At 41.9% G+C, this 18,879-nt stretch overlaps 1 protein-coding gene across 2 annotated transcripts in view; it reads left to right on the forward strand.

The window, feature by feature from the left end:
• The window catches only part of DDHD1 (DDHD domain containing 1), a 121,954-nt gene that overhangs the window by 51,079 nt on the left and 51,996 nt on the right, over positions 1–18,879 (forward strand). For both annotated transcript variants that reach the window (XM_084631389.1, XM_084631390.1), the window contains 2 exons: positions 15,386–15,492; positions 15,790–15,896. In XM_084631389.1, the coding sequence (XP_084487515.1) occupies positions 15,386–15,492; positions 15,790–15,896 (214 nt within the window). The remainder of the gene's footprint in view (positions 1–15,385; positions 15,493–15,789; positions 15,897–18,879) is intronic.

An 18,879-nucleotide genomic window follows, 5' to 3' on the forward strand; every position in this document is an offset into this window, starting at 1 on the left:
TGCTACAATCTCAGGGCTCGTGCCAGGAGAGCAAAGGACCTACAGCTAAAACTCCTCATGATGGAAAAGTCTCTGTGTCCAGGATCACAGACCCCTCCTGGGCCCCAGTGGCGGCATCTGACAGACCCCTCCTGGGCCCCAGTGGCGGCATCCAATGGCGGCATCTGACAGAGGTTCCCCACTACCCTCTCAGAGGAAGGAGCACTCCTCCAAAAAGGCAACAAAGAAACTTGCTCCAACTTCCCCTCCTTGGGAATCTGCCAAAAAGAAATGTTTCCTGACCTGTCAGACCCCATTGGTACCAACCGCACCAAGACTATCCACTCTGAGGTAGCGGGACCATCCATTACCACAGATACCGTGTGAACCAAAGACCCTAAGTGGGCTGGCTTGGAAAAAGGCACTACAGAGAAACCTACTATCCTTGCCTCCGTACCGCTGGTGCTGCTTAAACATGGGGTACTGAGCAGCTCAGCTACAGTCTATGGCACCGCCTTCTGCCTCCACAGCGCATAGTGCACGACCCTTGGCACAGACAACCACAGTAAAGGGATCGGTACCACTGACCACACCCTCATCGGTACTGATGCTCTGGAGTTTCTCTGCCATAAAGATCTTCTGGTCTCCTCAGCACCAGAATCTCCACTCGTCGGTACTGACCTTACTCCAGCACGCTCAGTACCATGCCAACTTACCACACCACCCAGATCAGCTCCTCCTTTATCCAGCTACGTGAATGATGATGATGATGATGAAGAGGATATCTACTCCTCCCATCACTCCTTGCCTGTTCATCCAGCTGCCAGACCAGGTCCACCAGAGTACCTGAAACTCCAGGATGATACAGACACCCATGGATACCCCCACCTCTGCCATTTCCACCACAGTGGCCTTACTGGGACCCATCGGTAGCATACCGCCCACACTATCCTAAGCCTCCCAGTCCACTCAGGGAGAGGTCAAGGCATTCCCCATCACCCTCTGTACCCATACCTTCAGAACCTCTGGAAGAGGCAGTCGCGGAATTGGAGGAGACTTTGGATCAGGAAGTCACATCAGTTGCAAATTTTTCATCCTGTATCTTGCCCCCACCCACAGTGGGGAATGACTTTAAACAGTTTCAAGAACTGTTTAAGAGGATTGCAGATACCGCGCCCTTTCCAGCCCTCAATGTCCCAACAACCTTCCTCTAAACAACAGTTTTCAGGGTTTGGTTGAGGACCAGAGACACATCCCACTTTTTTCTGTTGCTGGGCCCATCCGACACCATCCATCCATTTGGAGACCGTCTGACTCCATTTCATCCAACATGGTGAAACATCACATCAGACAAATGGGTATTAGAAATCATTGAGACTGGATAGTCCATCCAATTTACTTCCCTCCTCGACCTTCTTCAGAGACCCTTCTCATGAACATCTACGGCAACAGGAGGTAAACCATTCCACATGCCTAAGAGCAGCAGAACCAGTGCCAACACAACCCAGAAGGAAGGGTTTCTACTCCCATTACTTTCTAACCCAGAAAAAAACTGGAGGATTGAGGCTCATTCTTGACATAAGAAGACTCAACAAATTTGTGAAGACCCAGCAATTCAGGATGGTCACACTAGCAATGATAATTCCAGGACCAGAATGGGGGGACTGATTCTTGGTCCTTGACCTCCAGAATGCATATTTCCACATAATGATTCATCCCTCACACAGGGAGGTTTCTCGGGTTTGTTCTGAGAACAGATCATTTCCAGTACAAAGTACTCCCCTTCGGATTATCCTGTGCTCCATGAGTATTCTCACACGGCTGTTACTCTGAAACCAAAAGACAGTAGCTCTCTTCACACAGCTTGGTCTACAAATAGCAAAAATCAACATTCACACCGGGGCAGGGGCACAGACAAGTTCATCAGTGCCTACCTCGACTTTCTGGAGGTTACAGCTTCTCTTCCCTGTCACAGGTTTACCACTCTAGTCACCACAATGCAAGCCAGCCCACAGACATCGGCCAGGACCTGCCTCCAACTGTTAGGCCATATGTCAGCAATGACATTTGTTGTCAAACACTCCAGACTGCACATGTGATGCCTGCAAGACTGGCTCAGGACAGTGTATATTCCACACAGACACAATATAAACAAGCATCTTTCAATGCCAACCAAACTAAAAAATTCTCTATATTGGTGGACTCAACCACACGATCTTTGCACAGGAGTTCCCTTTGCATAGACCCCTCCATCAATGATACTCACATCAGATGCTTCTGTGCTAGGTTGGAGAACACATCTGCACAACCACACAGTCCAAGGCTGCTGGTCCCCATTATAATCAACACTACACATAAACCTACTGGAGATGCAGGCAGTCCGCAGTGAATGCTCACACTTCATACCCATGATCAGGGAAAAGACAATGTCACTTTGTATGTTTTATATAAACTGATGGGAGGGGGCACAGCCACACTCCCTGTGCACAGAAGCTATGCTACTATAGAACTGGTGCATCCACCACAATATCGACATCTCAGCTTCCTACCTAACAGGATGCAAAAACACCACTGCAGATGCACTGAGCAGAAAAATTTCTCGTGACCATGAATGGGAAATGAACGTCAGGGTACTATAGAGCATATTCAGACAGTGGGAGTTCCCTATATATTCCTCTTTGCAACAACCCAGAATGCCAAATGCCCATACTTTTGCTCTAGAGCAGGACTGGGACCCCATTCTCCAGGCAATGCTTTTCTCTTCAAATGGGATGCACATCTATGGTACACTTTTTCCCCCGACCCCCCCCTTTTAGCCAAGGTCATACACAAATAAGGACCAATAACTCCAGGGTCATCTTGATAGCCCTCACGTGGCCCAGACAGATATGGTTTTCTTACCTCTTGAAGATGTCTATGTGCCCACCACACATTCTTCCACTTCTGCTTCATCTCCTGTATCAGGACGTGGGCCAGGTCTACCACCCAAACCTGGCAAGACTCCACTTGAGGGCATGGCTACTCCATGGCTCCGAGACAATGAAATGACCTGTTCAGAGTGTTGGAGTATCCTATGTTTTCAGACACGACCAACGGACACACATAGGAACACACGGAGACTGGAGTCTTCAGTTACAGCTCGGTTTATTGTAGCAGAAGCTCAGCTACACTCTGCAGAAGCATAGCTGTACCACCTATTTACCTTCCCCACATCCCAAGGAGGGAACACCGAGATCCTTTTGCATTTCCCCTTTATTGTAATCATCAGCCCTCCCCATTCCCAGGTGAGCAGTTCTGGTCTTAGTCTCGGCCCAATAATTGCCCTCTAATTTCCCTGCTAAATTCCCTGCCCCTGTTTGTTTACCCTCGCTCATGATCATTGTTGCCATGTAAGGGGTCATTATTGAGCCTAATATGGTTTCAGACTGTATAATTTCCCACAAATTTTCCGACAGGGCATCAGGAATTTGCTGCGGCTATAAAAGGTCCCTGGGGGCATGGTTCCAATGATGCTGGGGAGGAGTTGTTCCTTGGGTCCGCCACAAACCTTGTGGGTCCCCATAGATTTTTTGGAGGGTCGGGGGAAAAAAGTACCCCGAGAGCAGGGGTTCTGAACCTTTTTCTTTCTGAGGTCCCTGCCCCCCAACATGCTATAAAAACCCCACAGCCCACCTGTGCCACAAGAACTGGTTTTCTGCATATAAAAGCCAGGGCTGGCGTTAAGGGGTAGCAAGCAGGGCAGTTGCCTGGGGCCCCATGACACAGGGGCCCCCCACGAAGCTACGTTGCTCACTCTCCAGCTTCAGCCCTGGGCGGTGGGGCCCAGGGGCCTGAGCTTCAGCTCCATGCAGTGGGGCTTCAGCTTTCTGCCCTGGGCCCCAGTGAGTCTGATGCTGGCCCTGCTTGGAGGCCCTCCTGAAACCTACTTGTGGCCCCGGACCTCTGGTTGAGAACTACTGCCCTAGAGTACCCTCCTATGAGTTTGACCTTTGAGGGAGGTGATCTGGGCATAAGCATAAACTGGAACTTTTTCCTGTATCTGGTATGCCTCTCTATGAATCTCATATTTTTATTTCCAAGTCATGTACAATCTACACCTCTGCTCATGGCAAAAAAAAAAAAATCCAGCCTTACTGCATAGATTTTTTTTTTTTAATTTCCATTTTAAAAATTTCACAGTTCTCACACTGACCCAATTGGAGGACATTTTAACTGTAGATTAGGGATAGGCTAGTGACCTTGCCCAAGGCGCCTGTAGTGTGTTCTGTCTTCAAGTCACTGGGTCAGACAGAAGTCACCATTGGTTGGTGGTGTTCATTGCAAAGGTCAAAACAAAATTCTACTTTATAAAGTATGGTTTTAAACTTTATGTATTAATTGCATAAAAATATGGAGTTCAGTCTTGTCATTGTTTGTGAGGTGCTCAGATACATTACTGATGGAAGTTGTCCTGTAAGTAGATAGGATATATAGAATGCAGCTCCAGATGAAATTGTTTTCTGAAGGACGTGGCATGATGCATCTGTTAACTTTGTTTCTTCACGGTAGTATTTAAATACATTTCCTATCTAAATGTAGCGTGGCAGCTGGCACAACAAGCTGTTCCTGTCAAAGCTGATATTAGCTACAAAACTAATCTTAAGAAGGGACAGTACTTCCTGCTCAGCTAGAACAATTATTCACCTTACTTAACATAAACAAAATATTTCACTATGTTCTGTCTGGATAGCATAGCAGAGTGGATCATTATTGCTTATGGAGGAAAATGTCATAGGTTTCTAATCTCGTGAGTATTGGCATAGTTCAGTGGTTCTCAAACTGTGGATTGGAACCCCTAAGTGGGTCATGACCCCATTTTAATGGGGTCGCCAGGGCTAGCGTTAGACTTGCTGGGGCCTAGGGCCCAAGCCTCACCGCCTGGGGCCGAAGCTGAAGCCCCTCAGGTTACAGGCCCCTTGCCCAGGGCTGAAGCCCTTGGGCTTCAGCTTTGGCTGGCTCGCTGACCGAAGGTGGTGGAACTCTGTCTTGGGCCCCCGCATTTGGGTGAGGTCAGGCTTCAGTACCCCCTCCTGGGGGGTCACATAGTAATTTTTCTTGTCAGAAGGGGGTCATGGTGCAATGAAGGTTGAGAACCGCTGGCATAGTTTATTTTATTGGTTATTTTGATTTACAGTCCAACGCAGCATTACACTGTAAGAATGGAAAGACGTTCTTCAGTACTGTCTTTCTGGAAAATGCATCCCACCTGGTTTTGGATCTCCCCGCATTCCCTGTGACCCAACCTTACTCTTTTGGGGATTTTAATCTTGAACAATCCTAAATGAAGAAAATGCATCTCTGATATCCTGTTAATTTGCCTACATACTTTTTTGGGCCTCTTTGGATGGACATTTTTGTGGTTTTGTGCTTTTAGATTAATGCCTATTCATAGTGTTCAGTTTTGTTGAAGCAGACAATGCACTTGCTCTTCCAGAGCATTATTTTTTCTTGGGCATATTAGCTGGCATTTTTTTCCTCAGTTGAAGTGTTGTTTTCTGCCCATATTTCTAATCTCTCTAGGTTACCTTCATTCCTGAATTTCACTTTCTCAAAGTTTTGCTGGCCTTTTTTGTCTGTGCTCGGAAATTTTACTGAAATAGCTATTCTAGAATAAATTTTCTGGAATTGTTATTTTGGTAAATTTCCAAGTGTAGATAGCAATTAATTACTTAGATCCAAGGGACATATTGCATCTCGTATGTGTTTCTTCTATCCTTGAAACAACTTGACTGCATTAAGGGTGCTGTTGCAGTTTTAAGTTTTCCTTTTACCTGTTTGACTCTGACTTGTAAGGTGTTTTGATAGACAAGAGTCTGGCTTTGATAAGGACACCGCTAACTGCCTATTTATAGTTTGTCATTGGTGGCTACACTTAAATTTCCATCTTTAACTGAGGAATTCAAATGGCTAATGCTGTTTTAACATTCTCAACTGGGGATTGTCTTGCAGGGTAAATGAAGTGAAATGTTCAGTACTTTAGCTTTACTAGAGCTTAGCAGGATCTAATTGGCAGCAAAGAGGAAAAAAACGATAGCACTTGAATAAAGCCTCTTAACATAACTAATAAAAATTCTGTTCAGCTTTGAATGTCTACTGCAGCTGGTACTGAACAGTGTTTCCCACATAATTTTAAATGCTTTCCTAAAATCTTGCATTGTGGATTTTATTTTATAGACGTCTAATGCATAACTACATGTATTAAATCAAGAATGTGCAGGTGCGTTTTAGGTTACATATATTTTCCCATTACATTTTAGCCACATAAGTTCAGTTTATCCTGCACTGTCAGTTTGTGTCCACTATTGAAAAGTATTATTTAACTGCTGTATGAGAGGAACTTGATGACTATGCTAAGAATCTCCGAGGTGGCATTGAAGCAAACTTACTTGATTAGAAAAATATTAGATAATAGGTAGGGCTCAAACTTTTTGGTAAGTGGAGCTTTCTGTGCAAAATCTGCTTTTTAATGTTTTGATTTTGAAACAGTTGCCAAAAAGTGGAAACAATACTCCTGACCTGTAATTTCATTTCTCATGAAAGCATCTATTAATCTGGCCTCCACTTCTGGGAAGAGTTTGTATTAAGGATAATTTCCCCGAGTGGGAGGAACAAGAACTAGGTATGTTAGAATTTTATATGCAAATATGGGATGCATATTAGATGGTAAATCATGATGTCTTAATTACCAAGAGACCTAAATACTTATGGGGAGAAAAATTACTAATAAAATAAAACTAACAAATGTAAAACTGGATATAGTCAACTTCAGCTCTCCCTTTGTTTCGGGTTGTGGACTGAATGCCTGTAATGCTGTCACTTGGAGAGCTACAGTTCAGTCCCTTGTGGAAGCCTGCCAACAAATATTCCAGGATGCCTTGGAAGGTCACTTGAATAGGATTCAGATTGTGCTCTCTGCACCAGATGAGCCAAGTCTTTCACATTCACTTGTAGTGCTTAGTGAATAGAAGCTTTTCTGAAAATTACAAGTTGATTAGGTCTCTAGAATATCTGAATTGCGGAAGTCTTATGCCTTCAGGTTTCAGGATGTTAAATTTCATCTCTGCAAATCGAGGTGGTTGAGTGGCCTGTTAGTGAAGGAGACTTTTAAAGACTGGTGGAATCAAAGATGTGCATGCTGCCACTTTTATCATTCTGAAAATTACTTGGACCTACCAAGAAGCCTATGTTTCCAGCAAAGTAGATGCTTATTGATGTGTCCGCTAAAAATACTTTTTTTGGAATCCTTTCCATTAAAGAATAATTAAAAATGGCATCTGGCAACCAGTAAAGAATTCTTCAGGTGGCAGAACAAGAACTAGAAAAGCAGTCAGCTGAGTTTTTGTAACAAGTTTATTTTTGTTAGTAGTAGTATTTATTGTTTGTATTGTGGTAGTGCCTAGAGTCCACACCCCCAACTGTGCCAATCACTGTACGGGCATATTACAAACAAGCAGCTCCTGTCCCTGAGAACTTACAATCTAAGGGCTTGTCTGTACTACCCGCCAGACTGGCCAGTAGCGATCGATCCGGCGGGGGTTAATTTATTGCGTCTAGTATAGATGTGATAAATCGAACGTTGAACACTCTCCCATCGACTCCAGTACGCCACCAGAACGAGGAGCACAAGCGGAGTCGACTGGAGAGCATCAGCTGTCGACTTACTGCAGCAAAGACACCGCGGTAAGTAGATCTAAGTGCGACAACTTCAGCTACGCTATTCACGTAGTTGAAGTTGCTATCTTAGATCGACCCCACGCGGTAGTGTAGGCAAGCCCTTAGTGTAAGATGAGAGAACAGGCGGATACAAAAAACAGCAGGAGGGAGCACAAGGTCATGGAGACTATACTGATCATCATGTCGTCCTCCCTTCCTTTACCCTAGCCTGGATCTGCTCCTCTCACAAGTCACCCTTTGTTATGGTTCCTCCCAGGTATTAAAATAGCATACTCCTTCCAGCTGTGGATGAAAGAGCAGCACTTGGGATGGCAAAGAGTGTGTCCACCCTGCAGTTGGGAATGAGCCTTCTAGACTGGGTAGACAGACTTGTGCTAGCTCTGCTTGAGTTACCGTGCCTAAAATAGCAGCGTGGACATTTTGGTACAGAAGGTAGGTTGGGCTAGCTGCCTGACTCCAAGCTCCCTGACTCCCTGGGTCTGAGCCCAGGTGGCCAGCCCAAGCTGCTGCCCTTCCTGGAATGTCCCCATTGCTGATTTTAACGTGAAAACTCCAGTGGAGCTAGCTGCAAGTTTGTCTACCTGGGCTGGGTGGCACACTCAGCTGCAGTGCAGATATACTCCAAAGAGCCAGTTATTTCATCTAGTTGGCCTTTCTGCCCTTTTTTCTCCACCAACCAGTCAGCCAGATGGTGGAAAACAAAATCCAGAAGAGTCGAAGTCAAAGGAATGTTTTTGGCCTATGGTGATTATCTCTCCTCCTACAGAAACACCTCCACAAGGCTTTCTTAATTTGAGTCCTTTTATGACTGTCCCATTTATACTACTTTGGGAATGACTTACTGGTTTTGCTGTTCTAGCCATACATTTATATACTGGTTCTCTCTGGAAAAAAATAGAAGAATTTATGATCCTCAATAGATGAAGCTTTCTCTAAACCCCTTGTATTAATATGCGTGAACAACATTCCTACAAAGAGTGTATTTCCAATTTACAGATTAGTAAAGTGAAGTATCGAGATTTTAATTTATCCCTGTCACCATGTGGCAGAGCCAGGAATACAACTTGAGTCTTCTGACTCCTAGTCCTGTGTCTTTCATTGCCCTGTCTGTAGAGTTTTTAAGAGACCAGACTAGTCTCTGGGAAGTTGACTGCTGTGTTAATATTTTCTGATCTTGAGAGAGTTGGGTTAAGGACCCATTTATTCTCTCATAGTTATGGATGGTCTCAGACTGAAGCACTAGCAGAGAAGAGTAGACACTAATGACTCTGGATAATGTTTTCAGCTCTTCAGACACTATACTTTTTCTTTGTTATCAGCTATTAAATTGAATCTGTAAACTTGCTATACTAACTCTGAAGTTAATTTGCTTGCAGACTTTCCAGTTCTCAGTGTTGTATTGGACCTTTCATATACTGGTTGTGAATAAGCTTAGTAATGCAGTGTAATGAAAGAGAAAGTCATAGTGATAACTGCAAAGATTTTTTTAAGCCTCTAATGCACATCAGCTAAATTAAGGGATCATAATTTCATTATTTTAATCACAGAAATAAAGGCAGCAGAATGAAAGTGCACTGTAATTTTATTCATGACATGTCCCAAAACCTTTATTTTCAGTACACCATTCTAAATACATAAAATTATATCTGTGTAACAAAATGTCTCAAGGTCTGCATTGCATCCATTTTTAATATTCTTTTGTCTTTTTATATAAATCCTAAAATAACAGAATTACAGTCACTTTCACTAATTTGATTTACAAGAAGGCTGTCCCTTTAATATGATCAAAATTTCAGTAACAAGATCATTTGTAATTGAGAGAAGACAATTTTCCATTTGTTGTTTTGGATCAGTTTCTGTCTCTTCAGTTGAGTATTATTAATTCAGTCACTTGCTACAGAGAGGTGCTACCTAATAAAGTAGCTTAAAATTCTTAAGTAAATTGAATGAGAAGGAGCACAATAAAAGAAGTCTTATGATAAAAGGGCTATCCCCAAAAGACATTCATATGTTAATTTTATAAACCCTGTGTTGTGCATCGTGATGTACACCCCTGGCTATCTGCAAGGAGACTCAAACAGATTTTTATTTTGGTCAAAATTAAAGGGATGAAATTGATCAAAAAAGTGGGAAGCCACTGTATATTGATGTTTGTACAGATGAGTCCTTTATCCATTGGACCCTTGCGTTGATTGCATAAGCTATTTGCTAAACGGTTTCAATGTATGAGAGAACTGTATGGCCCGGAGAAACCTTATGTGGCACTGCTACTGTGGGATAGTGGGAGTAGGGAGCCGGTCCAGTGGAAGGACCTTTTGATTCCATGTAGGTTTGACTGTATTTGCCCTGGTATTGTAAACATTGAGATGGACAGCACAGGAATGTTTACTGGATGGAAAAAAAAGAATAAATCAATAAATCATATCTAGTTGTAAGTTGACTTGCAATATATTTTAGTGACTTGCGAATATGTTTAGTCAGACAAACTTGGCCAGTGTGTAATGTATCTGGAAAATACTTAAACCAATTTTGAGGAACTTGATTGCAATATGATTTGAAATGTGGAAAGTAGAAATTAAAAAAACAACCAACTAGAAATTCAGGATACTCTTATACAAAATGAGAGATGTGAGGAAGTCATAAATGGAGAGATTGTAGTTTTGCTCAGATTTTGTCAGTTTTTCATATTCTTTCTGTATATGTTTTCTTAAAGCTGACAGGATATTGTTGTACCCTCTTTGTTTATCATTCCTCAATGTTAAACCCAACTCTTCTACAGTGACTGAGGGACTGGTCCTCATCACCCAGAATGAGAGTTATGTGGACCGCTGACTTATGATGTTTTCAAATGTGTATAAATCCTGTCAACTTTCAATGAGACTTAAGCTCCAAAGTCTCTGAAGGCATGTCTACACTACATCTGCTGCTGAACAGAAGGGTTTTTTCATCAATGTAGTTAATCAGTTTTTCTAAGATGCAGTAGCTAAGTCGAGGGAAGAATTCTTCTTCCAACCTAGCTGTATCTACCCTGGGGATTAGGTCAACCTGATTATGGAGTTCAGGGCATGGAATTTTTCACAGCCCCGAGTGACCTAGCTAGGTTTATCTAGTCTTTAAATGTAGACCAGGCCTAAATCTCTTCTGAAAATGGGACTTAGTTGCTTTTGTAAATTTTACCTTTAATCTATTGTGACAAAAGGTTTGGACTAGTGCTACTAGCGACTGGACAATGTCTCTACAGTCTTAAGGTGGTTTTAATAAAAAAAAAATCCAGAAATAAATATCAAACTAGAAAATGTGCTTGGTTGGTGTCCCTGAGAAAAATGAAAAAAAAGTCATAGTGTGTGGGTGCTGGAGTTTCTTGGTGAACTGCTGATAGAGTTGCTAGGGTGGACTGCTTCTCCAAATTTGGATGATTGTTTGTAATGGAGACTAACCAGGAAATCCTCTTCATCATCTTGCCCAAGGGTGGTTTTAGTAATATGCCAAACCCTTCCAAACAGGAATAGAATCCTGCGCACAACCTGGGCCTCTGAGAACTCAGTATTCCATGACGTGAAGGTTCCAATTTGCCTAGACTATACCCCATTGCTTCTGAAAAGAAAGAAGAGATCCACGGATACATGAGATGAGATTGACTTTTGTGGCCCCATAACCCTCCAAGCTTTGGGTGAATTTTATCAGACAACTAAACATCTTTAAAAACCCAACAAAGGTTAGTAACTTAATTGATAGAAAGAAGGCTGCAGTATCTGACGACATATCATCCCAGTCTTAAAGGGCTCTGATGTACTGTTTCAGTTAATACTTTATTCCTGTTTATAATTTGTACTGTTTTTTATATTTGCAACTTCCACTGTTGTATGAATCCTTTATGTACCTTCTCCGGCTACTGTTAGGACACAGTTATTTCACAAAGGTGTTACTCTGCTATCCTAACTTCTTGTACTTATTGTGTGGAATTCTGTGCATTCTGCATGTCCGGTGCTTCTGCGCTTTTACCAGTTGTTTGAAGCTAGAAGCTGATTGCATCCTGTTTAATATCGATGTTAGAATTTCCGAACTCCTGTTTGTAGGCCACAAACTGTTCTGTTTCTCAGAAGAGGCAAGAACTTCTCTAGTCTCTGCCTAAGAAGTGTTAGTATTTCCAAGAACTGCTCTTTAGCTTTTAAAGTTTAACTTTTCCTGTGTCTTGTGCTATATGATGAACTTCTTCTATTCAGTCAGGTGTATTTTCTTTTATTTTGCTATGCAGGTGGCTTGCTAAGGGTGGTGTTATAAATATATTTACTGAATTTCCTGCATTATCATCTTGATAATCTCTAAAATGGAGATTCTGTGGGGGTAAAGTTAGGCTCTCAAATGAGTTTCTCTGGAGCCATCTTGTAAGAAATGGCATAGTAGAGTCTTTACCTGCCAGCATTAGATCAGTTTGTGGTTGAGGTGTTTGTATTGTCATTCTGTATCTCCTCCCTTCTCCTTCCCTTGAGGATGTCCCTAAGAAATCTGAGGATTTCCTTTCTTCTGCTGCTCTATTTAGCCCCACCACATTATGCTTTTGGCCTCATATCTAGGGTTGCCAGGCGTCCAGTTTTCGACTGGAATGCCTGGTCAAAAGGGGACCCTGGCAGCTCAGGTCAGCACAGCTGACCGGGCAGCTAAAAGTCCGGTTGGCGGCACAGCGGGGCTAAGGCAGGCTCCCTGCGGCTCCCGGAAGCAGCCGATGTAGTGGTAAAACTGCAACGGGAACATTTCTCCACCAGTAGCAGTTTTCCGGCTCCTAGGTGCAGGGGCGGCCATGGGGGTTCCGCGCACTACCCCCGCCACGAGCGCCCTGGCCCCTCCAGAGGGAGATGCTGACAGTTTCCACCCTCCTCCATAGGGAGCCTGCCTTAGCCCTACTGTGCTGCCTACTGGGAGCCGCCTGAGGTAAGCGCCACCCGACTGGAGCCCGCACCCTGAACCCCCCTCCCACATCCCAACCTCCTGACCCAGCCCAGAGCCCCCTCCTAACTCCCTCCTTGAGCCCGCAACCCAAACCCCTGCGCCATCTCTGAACCCCCTCCTGCACCTCAAACCCCCCAGCCCAGAGCGCACACCCCTTGCCAGAGCCCGAACTTCAACCTCCTGTCCCAGCCCAGTGAAAGTGAGGGAGGTTGGGGGAGAGTGAGCGATGGGGGGGGGGGGTGTGTGGAGGGAGTGGGGGCGGGGCCTTGGAAAAGAGGCGGGGCAGGGGTGTTTGGTTTTGTGCAATTAGAAAGTTGGCAACTCTACTCATATCAGAGACATCCTTCTGAGGAGGACTAATAGGGCTTCCTTCGGAGCCAGTCAGTTCCACTTCTTTATCCTTTGAATGAACTGTCTGGCTGAGTAGACTCCTCCGTTTCCTTCTCTTGTGGGCTGAGCATGCTGCTGTACCTCTTAAGCACTTACCATCCCATAGGTCTGGGGATCAAGAGGCTAGGAGTACAACCAAACCCAGGTTTTAAAAATGGGGGCACAGGTTATTTGTGTCTCCAGGCCATTTGGTCAGCCCAACAGTTTTAATATGAGTGTGAAAAAGGCAATTTCCCTTCCTTTCATTCCCACCCTCAAAAAACAAAAATAAAAATCCTTTCAGTCAAAATGAAATAGTTTTATATCTAGTTTATGGAATAGTTAGCTTCAACTGCCTATTGAAATGAAAAGCTTTCTGATTTCTGAGGGATGTAATGTGTACTTTTTGAGGAGGGAATTGTTTTTAAAAAAATCTATGTCCAAATATTAAGATGTTGGTAGAGAATATATTTTTCAAAGCACTCACAAACATCACCTACTTTCGCCTCACAACCTCCCAGTCAGAGAGGTGAGTATTATTTGTATTTTACAAATGGGGAAACTAAAGCAGAGACATGGAAGTGACTTGCCCAAAGCCACCCTAGAATCTCTCCATCAAAGTCAATGAGCTTTGAATCAGGCAGCGTATAATGAATGAGTGGCAGAGCTGGGGTAGAACTTGGGATTACCTGGTTTCCTGCTGCAAGTTCGTTCCACTAGATGCAGTTGCTTCTAACGCCAAAAGTGCAGCTTACCCATAAATCTGTAGGCAGGCCTGCAAAACAGAGGTGACAAACTCTCATTATACAGTTGTGTCCAAAATAGACAATATATGTACACCAGAGAACCTAAAGGAAAAAAAAAATCTCACATCAGCTTCCAACAGTTCATCTGAACTAGTATTTCCTGTGTGAGAACCCCAGTGTAGACCGGATTCCAGCAGCTTCTGACTTTCTCACGGTTCGTTAATTGATGTGATGATTTTAAAAAGAAAAAAGGGGGGAAAAAACCCTGGAAACTGACAGACTTTTGTCTACACTAGCTTCAATATCAATGGGATGTTTTTTCTAAAATTGCCTAGTTGTAGGCAAATCTATAATAATGATACTGCTCCAACTGAAGGCACTAAAAGGAGTTTGCTTATAAAAAGAAATACGCATGTTGGAGCACTGGACTAAGTCTCATTTCCTGTTTTCAGAACAAACTCTAATGCCTGTAATTGGGGAATAAACAGTCATTTTGGAAATGGCTCTTCCTAGCTCAGGACTACTGCCCTTTTAAAATCTCTCTTTGTGTGCTTTTACAATTTTTTTAAAAAGGAACACCATCAACATAAATCACACTTCTTTCTGAAAATTGTTACCTGCTAGCGTTGTCAGGAACACCTAAGATTACTATCACTAAAAGAGTAGAGAAAAGCATAGCTTCCTTTACTTGTTTGTTTACTTTGTGCATTGTATAGCATTTTTATATATATTTTACTGTCTTCTTTTAATTGGTGGTTAGCCAGCTTCCCTTGTTTTTTAAGAGTCTTTCACACAGAGGCAAAGGAGGGGGACTTTTTTTTTAAAGGGAAATGATTATAAAAGCCCTAAAAATGGCAGAGGGAGTCAGAGACACATTCAATACTTGAAAATACTTTTTTTTTAATTAACTAAATTCAAATAAGGCCCATGAATGCCTATGCTCAAATGTGCTTTAAAAAGAAAAGAAGCTTTAGAGAACAGTTAGTTTATTTGCAGCCATTGCCACCAGACTGAATACTAATAAACGCTCCTGTTGCTTGCTTTGAGGCCTTTCAAGCCTTCCAACCTCTCCCTTGGGAGCCATCTCACTTCTAAAGTGACAGTCTAACTCCTCAGACTACATGTAGTCAAACTGATAATTGTTTTCATGGTCATATTTTAAAAATCTAAATTAGCTTCTTTATGTACAAGTCGAATCACTTGGGTGAAATCCAAAGAGCCCATTGAAATCAATGGCACGGACTTCAGTTGAGGCCAGGATTTCACCATTCGGCCTGATTCAAAACCTACTGAAGTTAATGGGAAGACTCCCTCTGACTTTAATGGGTTTTGGGTCATGGCTTTAATATAATTCAGTAGCAATTTCAGAAACTTTATCTCTTGGGTAATTAATATACAAAGTTTCCATTATATAAGAATTAAGTACCTTAGTATAGTACATTTTAAGGTCACATGGTATTTAGAAGTAACAGTAAGCATGATATTTTTATTAATGTGTACTGCAATAATTAAAAAGCAACAGTGTGAGAAGTTTGATTTGTGTACATTATGGTAACTTTTAATTTGAAATATTGTAATTTTATTTGATGTAACCTACATCTTAGCTAACATAGCAATTTTAATTTTTTTAGGATGCGAGATACTGCAAGAAAAATAGAAGAGAAGTACTTTTGCAATCTTGCAACACATGTTGAGTTTCTGCCTGTTGAATGGAGATCAAAACTTGCTCTTGATGGAGGTACAGTTACTGAAAATACAATTTTTAGGCATGCACAAGTATTAACAAAATGGTGATTTATATTGGAAAGTACTTCTCTTTGGGACAAATATGGGAAAAGTGAACACTTAAGTTGGCTTGAAGTGTTAATTTCAGTACTTAACTCCTTTTAGATGTATCATTAATCGTAATTTTGTAATTGTGTTCTCAGAAGTATGTAGCCATATTCTGGATTTTTTTCCACATTTTATTTATCAATATATAAAAACCTTGTAAGGTTTTGAATCTAACACTTGAGTCTCTCTTTATTTTTTTTAGACACTGTTGATTCCATTACTCCAGATAAAGTGCGTGGTTTAAGGGATATGTTGAACAGCAGTGCAATGGATATAATGTATTATACAAGTCCTCTTTATAGAGATGAAGTAAGTGTTTTTTATGTATTTTGCTCTAGAGCAAGGCAAATAATGGCTGTGAAATGAAACTGCACTTCAGAATTTAAACAAAAATTTACATCGTCTTCTAAAAAGAAAGGCTTATTCTGGGGTGTCTATGAACTATAAAAACCTTGTTAAATATGGTGATTTTTGTCTTTAGTTTGGTTAGTATTAATAGCTCCCAGAATTTTGTTAGGTCCTGTGCAACACAAATGGGTTTCTGTCCCAGTGTGTGGAATCCAGTTTCACAAGTGGTGCAACATTGTGGTAGCAAAACAATAAAGGGAGGGTGGTGAGGATGGGTTCCAGCAATAAGATTGTGGCGTCTCAGCACTGGCTGTTGCACTGTGTGGTAAGGCAGAAACCTTGGTGCATTTCTTGTAGGTGTCATTTTTGTAGGTGCTCAGTTGCTTTGAATATCCTCCAACTAGATGTTCAGTTGTTTTACAAAAGAAGCTACTAGTTAGACTTACAAAAGGCCTGTATTATGGCAAAATCATGTATATAATGATTTCTTTCATAGTGCACTGTTGTCTGTGATGGGGCAATGTAGGTTTTCCGTAACAAATATAATCGTACTACCTGAAGGGGGGTTCCAAAGAGGATGGAGCTCGGTTGTTCTCAGTGGTAGCAGATGACAGAACGAGGAGTAATGGTCTCAAGTTGCAGTGGGGGAGGTCTAGGTTGGATATTAGGAAAAACTATTTCACTAGGAGGGTGGTGAAGCACTGGAATGGGTTACCTAGGGAGGTGGTGGAATCTCCATCCTTAGAGGTTTTTAAGGCCCGGCTTGACAAAGCCCTGGCTGGGATGATTTAGTTGGGGTTGATCCTGCTTTGAGCAGGGGGTTGGACTAGATGACCTCCTGAGGTCTCTTCCAACCCTGATATTCTATGATTCTATGAGTACTACAAAAAGGTGTCAGTATGGTAAAGACAAACATTTAAATAATTTTTAAAAATCTCAAACCTTGTAATATGCTGAGTGTGGTCTATATTATATATCCCAATAACAGTACTGAAATTTGTGTCTGACGATTTTTAATCAACACCATTTATGTGGAGCTTGCTTCAGTCTGATTTAGCTTTTTAGTATTAGAATGTATAGGTCCTTTTCTTCATCCCATGAAAAGAGTCAGAAAGGTAATCAGTTGTCACTTGTCTGTGTTGAAATTTCTTTTATTTCAGCAAAAACATTTTGGGGAGAAAAATGCCTGTCCTTTGTTATCCTTTTCATTTTCAGTAAGCTTGTGGTGCATAGTATCAAATAGTATCAAGCAGAGCATCTTGTTGAAAGAAGAACTGTATTTTGGCAAATGTTTTACTATGTCGCTGTTTTGTGATACCTTTTTCAGAGCACTTACTCTAATTTAAATTAGCCTCCTTGTTGTAGATTTGTATTCATTTGTATTCATTTGGACGCTTCCTGCTTGGAATTAGCATTCCTGTTTGCCGATCACATTGAGTGGTTTCTCTTCAAGCAGCTCATACTTCTAATGCTTTTCATCCAAATATCTCAAAGTACTTTACAAGCAACTAATTAAACCTCAGTATGCCCCTGTGAGGTAGATTAAGCAATGAGTAGGAATCAGTTCAGCCGTATCTGCGGAGGAATGCAGCAGCTATTCTACCTAGTAAACCTACCTAATAATTTAGAACAGAGTAGAACTAGTGTAACTACTGCTTTACAACTTTTGACTCTTCTGTAAGCAAACTGAACAAATGTATTCATGAACGGTATCTACCATTTTACTTCTGCTGCTCTCTCGCTTACTGAAGTGAGTCATGTCACTTAGGATATGTCTGCACTGCAGAGTGTGGGGGTGGGGGCATGGGCGCACCGGGGGAATTAATTACTGCATGCGTAGACATGGGCTTCAGTACAAGCTATACAAGTCCTCCCTGGATCCTGTGTAGTTACTCAGGTAGGCAAGCACAGGTTGAAGCCTGCACTGCCTCAGTGTCACTGCTATTGGTACCCAAGCTAGTTAGATTAAAGCTATCTTGTGTATGTCTATATGTGCCCCACACATATACCTACCCACCCACCCCCAAATTGCACTATAGACATACCCTCAGTCCCAACCAGGAAGCAGCACACAAACCCACTGCTAATGTAGATGGATTGCTCTGCTGAATACTATGACAACATGGCAGGTGACCCCCACCTCCAACATTAGTTGGCATTTTTCTGTAACACAGAGGCAGAACTCCAAAAGTTGCTTCTGATTTTGACTAGATAGCTGGCTGGTATGAATAACTCATGTAGCATATTATTCACATATTAAGGTTTTAAATTCTGTAGAAAATAGTGGGAAACTATGATAAAATTTGTTGCAATATGCTGGTATCTCCTACATATATGTGAACAGTTATCACTTACCTCAAGACTCTCCTCTTTGGTGTCCATTTATGGTACTGTAACGATGTGAAGATGATTTCAGTGGGTTTCTTAATTTCACAACCATGTAACAGTACCTTTGTGTTTCTTTAATAACAAAGGGTTTTGACCGATTAAAAAGATTAATTGACATGATATACATTTAGCATTTTGTCACGTATCTTCTCTTGTTAAATGCTTATTTCAGTGATCTGCACTATACTTAAAGTTTCCAAGCTCATTGTAATCTGTACATTATTTATATGTATTTTCTTGGCAGAAAATGGCCTCTGAATACAGTATAAATAGTAGTTTGCACATTTAATCCAGGGATATCTAAACATTTTCTCTGTATTAAGCCTTGCAACACCTACCCACAGTTGGTAGGAGATGCATATGGAGCACTTTGCCCACTATTGAAATGCAACCACTGCTAGGATGGAACACTGCAGCTATTTAACAACATAAAGCAACATTTCACAATAGCTTAGGACAGGAAGTGAAAAATACTGTAACCAGCTGAAACTACAGAAGAACTGAACAAATTAAAATTTGGCCAGGACATCATGATTAACAACTTTGTTCTAACAGA

Source organism: Lepidochelys olivacea (assembly GCF_965140295.1).
Source record: "Lepidochelys olivacea isolate rLepOli2 genome assembly, chromosome: 6".
In the NCBI taxonomy this organism is placed as follows: domain Eukaryota; kingdom Metazoa; phylum Chordata; order Testudines; family Cheloniidae; genus Lepidochelys; species Lepidochelys olivacea.